We start from the raw sequence: 11,543 nt of genomic DNA on the forward strand, positions 1-11,543 counted from the left end.
AATTTAGAAGGATGAGAGGGTTTCTTATAGAAACATATGAAATTCGTAAAGGATTGGACAGGCTCGATGCAGGAAATTTTTTCCCAATGTTGGGGGAGTCCATAAGCAGGGGTAACAGTTTAAGAATAAGGGGTAGGCCATTTAGGACTGAGATGAGGAAAAACGTTTTCACCCAGAGAGTTGTGAATCTGTGGAATTCTCTGCCACAGAAGCCAGTGGAGGCCAATTCACTGGATGTTTTCAAGAGAGAGAGAGATTTAGCTCTTAGGGATAAAGGAATCAAGGGATATGGGGAAAAAACAGGAACGGAGTACTGATTTTTGATGATCAGTCATGATCATATTGAATGTCGGTGCTTGCTCGAAGGGCCGAGTGGCCTACCCCTGCACCTATTTTCTATGTTTCTAAGATGGTGCATGACTAGACAGAGAACTTGGTGATAATCGAGAATACAATCATCTTGTACACATTTAATACAATGTCCAAAGAAGCATCACATATAGTTGTGTGACCTGTTTCTTTCGAGTGTTCACTCACATCAATGTAACATCAAATCCGCATAAACAATGCAACTCTTTGAGGAACAAATCATTCTGACCTGTCCACCTCCCTCCGGAAATAGCACCGTGTCCTCCAGGATCACGTCGAAACCTTTCAGAGTTTCCTTTTTCCCATTACATAAGGTTTTCAATTCTGCTGCCGTACACGACACCACAGTGGTCTCAAACTGCAATGAAAGGCAAAGTGTTTACAAAACATGGAACAAGAGAAATTGGGAAGTTACAGCAGTACAATAACTGATGAAGTAAAAATTAGATTAATCTGCAAACAAAAACCTGAAAAGTGAAATATGTTTAAAGTTCTTCTCATTCACCATTTGTGAAATAAAAACGTTCGCCCATCCAGTCCATTAAACTATCAGCCAACAGACATTTGATACAGTTGAGAAAGTAAGAAAAGCTGGAGAAGCAATAAGGAGCTTCAATGATTGAGCAATATTTTGGCATACTGTAAAATGTTTATGTTATCCCACTTTCTCGTCCACTCGGGGCTATTTACAGAGGCCAATTAACCTACAAACCTGCAGGGAAAATGGAGTGTTCAAACATCTTCCCCATACCCACACATTTCTCATGTGAAGAATAGGTATCCGACAACTGAAAAAGTTCACTTTTTTTTGAGAAACAGTATGATTAAACGGAAAGCTTTTTAAAAAATACAGGTAGACAGAACGTTGCCTAATAAAACCGCATGCAGAATTGCAAGACTGTTACAAAAGAAAAATGTTGCAGATGCTGGATATCTGTAAAATAAAGTGCTCGTAACACTCAATGGTGGAGTAACTCAGCATCATTTGGTATGCAGGAAATAACTGCAGATGCTCGTTTACACCCAAGATAGACACAAAATGCTGAAGTAACTCAGCGGGTCAGGCGGCATATCTGGAGTTAAGGAATAGGTGCCCTTTCAGGTCGAGATTCTTCTTCAGACTGAGAGTCAGGGGAAAGGGAAACTAGATGTATGAAAAGGTTCAGAACAAATCAGAGCCGGCACCGATGACTCAGGAAAGGTAGTAGGCCCCTGGGAGTATTGAGGGAACTATGAGTACAGTTTCCTGAAACGTGTAGATAGGGTGGTAAAGATGGGTTTTAGTATATTGGTCTTCATCAGTCAGGGTATTAAGTGTAGAAGTTGGTATGTTCTGTACAGTTATACAAGACATTGTTGGGGCAAGTATTGTGTTCAGTTTTGGTCGCCCTGCTACAGGACATTGTTAAGCTAGAAAATGTGCAGAGAAGATGTACCGCATATTGCCAGGGAGAGACTGAGCAAATTATGACTTCATTCCTTGGAGTGCATGAGGCTAAGGAGTGATCTTATAGAGATGATCAAGAGGGGAATTGAGAGGGTGAATGTACAGAGTCTTTACCCAGGGTAGAGGAATCAAGAACCAGAGGGCATAGGTTTAAGATGAGAGGGGAAAGATTAAATAGGAATTCGGAGGGGCTACCTTTTCACTCAGAGGGTGGTGGCTTTATGCAATGATACAATGCGATGAAAAAGGCCGGTGCTATAATGATATTTAACAACATTCACTTGGGATAGGTACGTGTATAGAAAAGGTTTAGAGGAAAATGGACCAAATGTGGGCAAATGGGTGGAGCATCTTGGTCGGCATGGACATGTTGGGCTGAAGGGCCTACCTCCGTGCCAAGCTTTGTGAATGCTAATGGAGCTACACTCACTGAGCAAGTGGAGCACATTCTAATACGCCTGTATCAGAAATGCTATTGAATGTCGAGGCTAGGTGGCTAGACTCTTCCCTGCTGAAAATGATCCTCGCCTGGCGTTTCTGTGCCATTAGTATTACATGCCACTTATGAACCCCCGCCTGCAGGCATGGACAGCTGAATTTGGTGAATCGCTGCAAATAGACGTCAACATTGTGCAATCATCAGCAAAGTCTTCACCCCTGACCTTATAGTTGAATGCTATTCATTGCTAAAGCAGTCAAAGATAACTCTGCCTGGGACACTGCCTTAAGAAATTCCTGCACTGATGTGCTGTGGCTGGGATGAACAACAGCCAATCCTCCTCCTTTGTACTAAGCATGACTCCAAGTGCTGGAATGTTGACTCTTTTGATATGATGCATTGATATTTCTGTTTGCCTTCCTGGCAAACATTTCTATTTAGATAATGGCTTCCACTCATTAAATTATTTCTTCTCTATACATGGTAATATATTTGCTTTATATTTGTAGTATTATTGGTCTAAAAATAGATTTTTATTGACCGCTCATCCACTGCAAGAATAAGTACATAAATTCATGTCCTAGGAGTAAAATTATGCCATACCACCATAATATGCCATCAAGTCTACTCTGCCATTCAGTCATGGCTGATCTATAATTTCCTCTGAACTGCATTCTTTTACCTTCTCCCCATAACCCTTGACAACCTTACTAATCAAGAACCTGTCAAACTCCACCTTCAAAATACCCAAAGACATGGCCTCCATATCCATCTGTGGCAATTAATTCCACAGATTCACCACCTTCTGACTAAAGAAATTCCTCATCTTCTTTCGAAAGGTATGTCCTCCCATTCTGTATCTTCTTCCCAAATAGAGTCTCATCGCCAAGGGCCGAAGCCACAATGTGCTCCAGGCTCCCAGCTCTTGACCTACACCCAAACCTTCTTTTCCAGTCACTCAAATTTTTTGTATATTTCTTGGGAATTAGAAACAAGAAATCAACAGGAGTTGCAAACATTATAGACTGGCAAATAAGGATATTTTGATAGTAGAAATATGCAAAGGGAGTATCAATTGGGCAGGAAATTGGCAAATGAAGTTTAATCCACAAAAGTGTGACGTAATAGGTGTGAAGTGATCTCATTCCCTCCCATATTGAGATTAGCATGTGTGTTCAGTGGATTATTGATCACCTTCAATATATAACTATGCCAAACCAGTTTGAGTGATAATTGTAGATGCTGGTTCCAACACGGCCCCTACACATTTCCCTTTTTCCTCCCCTACCCCTCGATCCATTCTTTCCAAGTATTTATCGTCCCTCCTCCCTGCTTCCCTCCCCCCAATACATTCTCTACACTCCCATCCCCTCTCCTCCCCTGAATCCTCCTTCACTCCCCCATCCCCACCTATTCCCTTCTCTCCCTATCTCTGTCTCCCTCCCCCCCATCTTTTCTCACTCATCTCCCTCCCCCCATCTCCCCTCCCCTCAATCATCTCCTTCTACCATCTCTCCCTCCCCCCACCCCCCCTCAATCATCTCCCTCCCCACAATCATCTCCCCCCCCCCCTCATCTCCCCTCCCCTCAATCATCTCCCTCCCCCATCTCCCTCCCCCCTTCCCCCCTCCCCTCATCCCCCTCTCCCTCCCCCTCCCCTCATCTCCCCCCCCCCCCCTCCCCCCCCTCCTCAAATCTCCCCCCCCCCCCTCATCTCCCTCCCCCCCCATCTCCCTCCCCCCCCCCCTCCCCTCATCTCCCCCCCCCCCCCTCCCCTCATCTCCCTCCCCCTCAATCATCTCCCCCCCCATCTCCCTCTCCCTCCCCCCCTCATCCCCTCCCCCCATCTATCTCCCCCTCAATCATCTCCCTCCCCCATCTATCTCCCCCTCATCATCTCCCTCCCTCCCCTCCCCCTCAATCTCTCCTTTCCCCATCTCCATCTCCCCCCCCCCCCAATCATCTCCCTCCCTTCCCCCATCTCCTCCCCCATCATCCCCCCCCCCCCCCCCCCCCCTCAATCATCCCCCCCCCCCCCCCATCCCCCACCCCCATCATCATCCCCTCCCCCCCATCTCCCTCCCCCTCATCTCCCTCCCCCTCATCTCCCTCCCCCCCAATCATCTCCCCCCCCCCCTCCCTCCCCCCATCTCCTCCCCCCTCCCCCCCTCCCTCCCCCTCATCTCCCTCCCCCCCCCCCCCCCCCCCCCCCCCCCCCAATCATCTCCCTCCCCCCCCCCCCTCTCCCCCCCCGCCTACCTCCCGCAGGTAGCTGTCTCTCTGACACACAAACGCCATGGCGCCGCTCACTCACTGACGGACACGGCGCAGGCGCGGCCCCGGCTACGGTGAGCCGCGCGGACCAGCTGCAGCGGCTTCGCTTTGACATTGAGTGAAGCAGCTTAGTCACGTCGGTGAGTGCTGCTGGTATCAGTGTGGAGTTACTGGGAGAGGCTAGAGGGCTGATGGTACTGCTCTGCTGGGAACTTGCAAGGGTGTGGTGGGCTGAATGGCCTCCTGTGTTGTGGTAATATTTAAGTGCCAATGTTTAATGGAACACTCATTGTAATTAAACATTCAATATATGTTAGAAATGCTGGAGTAACTCCATCATTTTGCGTCTTAGTTTTAAACCAGCATCTGCAGTTCTTTCCTACACATTGAATTCATTTTGTTTGCAGTCCAATTAAAAGCTGAACACTGCATCAGTGAAAGAGGTAAACCACTTGTACAAAGAAAATCAGCATGAGGATATGGTGCAAAACCAATAACCACTTTAAGCTCTATTATGACTGATATCATTGTACAGAACATTAAAAAATAGTAGCCATGCAAACATAAAAATGTATTGTTCAAATATCATCTGTTGATGATTAAAAGTGTCCTGGCCTCTGAGTCAGAGGAGGAGTTCATGGCCCTCTTGAGAGCACAAAATTCCAAGCTTGAAAATTAAGCTTTAATTTAATTTTGTTTTAGAGACAGGCTCTCCAGACCATCGAGTCCACGCCAACCACCCTTTCACACTAGTTCCCTGTTATCCCCCACTCTCATCCACTCCTACACACTTGGGGCAATTTACAGTGGCCAATTAACATACAAACCACCGTCTTTGGGATGTGGGAGGAAACCTGAACACGCAGCGAAAACCCTCGGGTCACAGGGAAAATGTGCAAACTTCACATAGACAACGCCCAAGGTCAGGATTGAGCCTCTGGTGCTGTGAGGCAGTAGCTCTACCAGCTGCGCCACTATGCCATCCTGTGCCCTGTAGACAAGATTTTAAACTAAGTTCCTGTCTTCTGCTTGGCTGGACTGAGAATGGCCCAAGATGCTATTTAAAAGAAAAGTGATTTTATGCCAATAGTTATCCCTCCGCTAACATCACTGGAGCAGATTATCAGATCACTGATGCAATGTTGCTTGTGGAAGTTCCTGTGTGCAAATCTCCTGTCAGATTTTCCAGGTTTAAATATTGACTGAGTACTTAATTATTTGTTAAGCACTTTAGCACATGAGTTGTGCAAATGCCTAATTGATGCTGACACTTCCATATTATTTTTAAATATGTCCATTTTAAAGTACAATGGTTTGGAGAGATTTCCTTTCACCAGCTGAAGAATTAACACGCAGGCAAGTTTTCTGTGTGTCTACAAGCAATGTGGATTACTTTGTCTGTTCCTGTTCTTTGATGAACTTAACATCGCTTGGAGAACAATTAGCTTTCCCTCGGTGAACGAGAGAGAAAAAGTTCAGAGGCACAGTAAAGCCCGAGGGCCTGTCGATGTTGCTGGCTATAACAGCATGACCATCATATACAAAGGCCAGAAACGACAAATATTAATTACCTGTTCAGACATTGGGAAGGGAAACCAGCAATGGGAGGCAATGGCTGGTCCTGGGCAACTGATGGAGAAGAGAAGGAGGTCCCACATGCCCTAGGCAGTGGAGCTTGTTGAGAAGTTAGGGGAAGCCATCATGGGTTGGGAGGAAGGAACTGCAGATGCTGGTTTAAACCGATGATAAGACACAAAAATCTGAAGTAACTCAGCAAGTCAGACAGCATCTCTGGAGAAAAGGAATAGAAGAAAGGTCTCGACCCGATGTGTCGCCTATTTCCTTTTCTCCAGAGATGCTGTCGGACCCACTGAGTTACTCCAGCATTTTGTGTCTATCATCGCCTTCAAGTGCCCGTCACCACATCTCTTCCTTGTTAGGAATTGCTGGTGTATTTACCCAGTCATTTCCTGCAGCATAGCAGCTGTGAAAAACAATGCATAATGGTATTTTTGTATAACGGTAAAGTCAATGCATCACGGTCAACATCACCTATTCCTATTACTTTTCTCCAGAGATGCTGTCTGAGCTGCTGAGTTACTCCAGCTTTTTGTGTCTATCTATGGGTTGGTGGGAGATGGGCTGTGTTTGACAGGGGAAGGCTAAGGGCTGAGGGAAAACACTTCTACTACCGCTGTCCGCAGAGACTGTTGGAAAGTCAATAGCTCGTGAGATCACGAGTTTCTGCTTCCATTTTACTACAGAGTTTCTCTACTTGCTCAGGAATCCTATAATTTAAATCAAACTTTCAAAATCAATGCCGGATTGAAGTACAGAGACACAAATAAAACTGCACATGCAAGAGAAGGGTCCAGACCCGAAAAGTTTTTTGTTCATTCTCTCCACAGATGTTGCCTGGCCCGCTGAGTCTCTCCCGCACTTTGTGTTTTGCTCTGGATTTAACTACTGAAGCATCCATCCTTTCCACCGGTGGAGATTTAAGACCACAAAACCAACTGCTACGAAAATGGCAGCTGGCTCATGCGGGTTGGTGAACTGTTTCTTAATTTACAAATTCTTGTCTTTCATGTGGAGTCGAGGGGGTTAATGTCCAGACTGATAGTGTCCAGCTGAGGCTTGATTTTAAAACCAGATTATTAGCAACGAGATTGCCTCATTCAATTGCCTTATAGTTCCAGGAGTTAGTCAGTTCAGTTGCTGAGTCTCTTGGCCAGACCTGGTGAGCTCAGACCCAGGGAGCTTGTCACTCCTCGGGGAATAGCTGATGACACAGATCGTGCGCAATTCATTCCAGCTGCAGCCTCAAATGCATTCTGAATTACATGACGTGTGCTGATAGTAATCAGCACCACCCCAGGAGAATATTAAGAACTCCTTGTTGTGGAAAGTGATGGCACTGACGTGTACATTCATGTTTACACCTTTCTCAAACTGTATCAACAACACTAGTGAAAAGCAAGATGTGAACAGAAGTGCACATTTACCGCCCATCAGCTCCTGATGTACATCAACGAGGGGTACGTGCACATTATGTTGAGACCATTACTGAAAGATGACAACTGCAGCCAATGGATTGATTATTTTCCAGCGAGAGACATGCAATTAGTCCCGACAGCTGCAAGTTTCCAGTTTGCAATCACGTGTTTACCTCATTGACTGGAAACGTTGCTCTCCTAATCAATCATTGTATTAAGAAAGCATAATTTTTAATGTGTTGATGGAGGTCACCTAGCAGCTTTGTAAATTGGGCAGTTCCAGCATCTTGATCCTTTGACATTAATGGGATGGTGATTATGTATCCAAGCTCTGTAACTTGATGTGAATCCGCAGGTGTTCCCTTTCACAACCCCACTTTGTCTTTCCAGGTGGTAGAGTTATAATGCTGCACAGTCCAGAGACAGGCCCTTCGGCCCACATTGCCATGCTGACCAAGTTGGGCTAGTCCCATTTTCCTGCATTTGGTCCACAGCCCTCTAAATCCTCTGTATCCATATGTCACTTCCAAATGTTTTTTTAAACAGTCTTGGGTTTGGGAGGTAGGGTCAAAGAGGTTGTGCAATTTATAGGTAGGACATATTTGAAAGGTGGTGAATATTTAGACCAGTGATTGGGATACTTTGTACCAGAAAGCCATGAATGAAAGAAGCAGACCAAGACAGTCCGTTGCTGCCAACCGTTCACTCTACAGCCAGTGAATTAAAGCATAAAATGCCTGAAACACTCAGCAGATCAGGCAGCTTCTGTACTGCCGTTATCTGCTGAATGTCTCCAGCACTTAAGACGATGCTGAGACGTTGATGGAAGACGCACGTGTGGAGACAAAAGAGGAGCTTGCCAGCTGCATGGAGGACAGAGATGTGTGGTGCGTCCGTCACCGAGCCCAACTTAAACCAGCATCACTGCGTTGCTAATGTTCTCAACGATGATGATGATGACTTATTTCAGATTTCCAGTCTTGGCAGCTTGATTTTTGCTGTCACTCTAACCCCCAATTCAGTGCCCACAAACTCAAGCATCTATTCAAGTTTGTTACAGCAAGTGGTCATTCAACACATTGACTCCATTGTTGCTTGTTGGGTGAAACGAGAAGCAAGTGTGACTTGGGTGGAGAGATAGAGAGAGAGAGAGGGAATGCCGGGGCTACCTGAATTTAGAAAAATCAATATTCATACCACTGGGCTGTATGCTGCCCAAGCAAAATATGAGATGCTGTTCCTCCAATTTGTGTTTAGCCTCCACTCTGACAATGGAGGAGATCTAGGACAGAAAGATCTGTGTGGGAATGGGAAGGAGTATTAAAATGTCCAGCAACCTGGAGATCAGGTGGGTTCTGGCAGACTGAGCGAAGGTGTTCAGTGAAACGATCGCCCAGTCTACGTTTGGTCTCACCGATGGATAAGAGTCCACATCTTGAACAACTGATGCAGTAGATGAGGTTGGAAGAGGTGCAAGTGAACCTCTGCCTAACCTGAAAGGACTGTCGAGGTCCCTGGACAGAGTCGAGGGAGGTTGTATAGGGAAAGTAGGGATGGATGATAAAAAGTGAGATAACATGGAACTAGTGATCGATGGCCGGGGGCATGGACTTGTTGGGTTGAAGGGCTTGTTTCCATGCTGCTTCTCAAAACTAAACTAAATCTACAAGTGGGAACAGTGTCTCTCCAATTATCACACCTCAATCCGTCACTATGCTGTTGACTATTGCACAGGAACACGAGGGGCAATGTTTTCACACTGAGGGTGGTGGGTAAATGGAAGTAGTTGAGGTACAATAACAACATCAGGAAAGGTATTGGGTTGGCGGCACAACCGACGTCGCAGCGGCCTCTGCAGTCCGTCTGTCTTTTTTTTATTTTATTGTCCTGTTGAGTGTATAGTTTGTAGTGGGTTTTTGACTGTGTATGTGTGGGGGGCGAGGGGGTGGGTGGGGGAAACTTTTAGATCTCTTCCCTGTACGTGGACCCGACCTTTTCCCTGTCGGGTCTCCATTGCCGTTGGGGCCTAGCACCGTGGAGCGGCCTCCAACTGGAACGACAGCTCAAGTCACGGAGCCTGCGGAGCTGCGGACCTACCATCGTGGAGCTGGCCGGCATCAGAGCGTGGAGAGCAGCGGTGGCGCGCTGCTGCGACCCGACTCCGGTGGATGGTGACACCGGGAGCTCGCGGGTCCCCGGTGGGAGACCGCTTTGCGGGGCACCGGCAACGGCGACTTCTCCCGCTCGAATTGCGGGGTTGAGAGTGACCTGGAGCGGGGCCTTACATCGCCCGGCGCCACTTTAAATGGCCGTGGGACTTGTTAGTGCCCGCAGGGGGCTTTGACTTTGACTTCGGGAGAGGAATGGAGAGCAGGGGAGAGACAAGACTTTGCCTTCCATCACAGTGAGGAGGAGATTTACTGTGATGGATGTTTGTGTAAATTGTGTTGGTGTTGTGTCTTGGTTAATTTCTTGTATGACTGCAGAAACCAAATTTCGTTTGAACTTCATGTGAGGTTCAAATGACAAATAAACAGTATTGTATTGATTTGTATTGTATTGTACCTGGATAGGAGAGTTTCCAAGGAATATGGGCCACACGCAAGCAAAAGGACACAAAGCGCAGGGGTGACACAGGCAGTGCTCGGCCTGTGGACTTCGGAAGCCGCGGTCTCCGGTAGGAAGTGGCCGATTTGGAACTCCAAGCCGCTGATAGTGTTCTTCCGTTCCGACACTGGTGCTCCGATCATCACGGCGAGAGGGCCTGAAACATCGGGCCACCTGTAGCGACGACTGTGGAGGCCTCAAATGCCCTGTCCACAGGTGAACAAAGAGGACAAGGACTGAACTTTATTGCCTTCCTTCACTGTGGGAAATGTGTGATTCTGCTGTGTGGGGATGTTAATGTTAAATTTTATTGTGTTTTGTGTTCTTTTTATTTATATGGCTGTATGGTAATTCAAATCTCACTGTACCAATTGGTGCATGTGATAATAAATGTCTCTTGTCTTGACGTCAGGAAGCATCTCTGGAGAACATGGATCGATGATCGGGTCGGGACTTATTTCTGCAAGCAGGTGGAATTTCTTTGGATAGGGTATCTTGGTCTGCACGGAGAAGATGGGCCAAAGAGCCTGTTTCCATGTTGTATGACTTCTAAGCTGCTCCTAAGCTTCTTTACGATAGAAAAACAGATCCAGCTTACCCGGTCTAATCCGCTGCAAAGCAATCCTTCTTCCCTGGAACCATTCCATTAAAACAAATTGCTGGAGTAACTCAATGGGTCAGGCAGCATCTGTGGAGGGAATTAGCAGATGATGCTTTGGGTCATGACCCTTTCTTCAGGCTGATTCCTGTTTATTGCATCATTATTCCAGTAAATCCATTTCCCTCAGATCTTCACATCCTTACAAAAATGTGTCAATCAGAATTTTCACAAAAATAACAAAATTCAATCAACGTTTACACAACACTTGTAACATTGGTGCCAAGAACATTGATTCATACTTGAGCTGTTTTAAAGTATAGGTGAAGTTGGGAACTTTGCAGGGTCCATCTAGATTCTGGCTGATCCTTGAAGTCAGCTCACCTGATACATACAAAATGATCAGAGGCCTAGATAGGGTAGACAGTCAGAAAAAGTTTCCCCCTGGCTGAAAATATTAAATACTAGAAGGCAGTTTTAAGGTGAGAGGGGCAATGTTTGCAGGTGATGTACGGGGTCAGCTTTTTGACAAGACTCTAGAGTTGTGAGCGGCAGCAATGTGCTGCCAGAGGTGGTGGCATTTAAGGGACTTTGGAATAGGCAAATGGATATGCAGGGAACGGAGGGAAATGGATTATGTGCAGGCTGTTTAGAGTTGGTCTTGGCATCATCCAGGGCAGCACAATGACACAGCTGGTGAATGACACACCTCGCAGTGCCAGAAAAACGGGTTTGATTCTGACCTCCTTGTGCTGTCTCTGTGGAGTCTGTAAGTTCTTCTTGTGACAGCGTAGGTTTCCTCTGGGTGCTCAG

At 46.4% G+C, this 11,543-nt stretch overlaps 1 protein-coding gene and 1 long non-coding RNA gene across 3 annotated transcripts in view; one reads left to right on the forward strand and one right to left on the reverse strand.

Moving 5' to 3' along the window:
* The window catches only part of aarsd1 (alanyl-tRNA synthetase domain containing 1), a 23,705-nt gene extending 19,051 nt beyond the window's left edge, over nucleotides 1-4,654 (reverse strand). Inside the window, exons 1-2 of the mRNA XM_055657164.1 lie at nucleotides 4,515-4,654; nucleotides 599-727 (exon numbers count right to left, since the gene is read on the reverse strand). Of these exons, the coding sequence (XP_055513139.1) occupies nucleotides 599-727; nucleotides 4,515-4,553 (168 nt within the window). The 5' untranslated portion in view covers nucleotides 4,554-4,654. The remainder of the gene's footprint in view (nucleotides 1-598; nucleotides 728-4,514) is intronic.
* Nucleotides 4,548-10,537, forward strand: LOC129710280 (uncharacterized). 2 transcript variants are annotated; one of them, XR_008725652.1, is made up of 3 exons: nucleotides 4,548-4,669; nucleotides 6,938-7,076; nucleotides 10,099-10,537. It is a non-coding gene; the product is annotated as an uncharacterized LOC129710280 (long non-coding RNA). The 2 variants fall into 2 exon arrangements; XR_008725654.1 differs by having other exon boundaries at nucleotides 4,645-4,782.
* The last annotated feature ends 1,006 nt before the right edge of the window (nucleotides 10,538-11,543 follow it).

Source organism: Leucoraja erinacea, chromosome 27 (assembly GCF_028641065.1).
Source record: "Leucoraja erinacea ecotype New England chromosome 27, Leri_hhj_1, whole genome shotgun sequence".
Taxonomy (NCBI): domain Eukaryota; kingdom Metazoa; phylum Chordata; class Chondrichthyes; order Rajiformes; family Rajidae; genus Leucoraja; species Leucoraja erinaceus.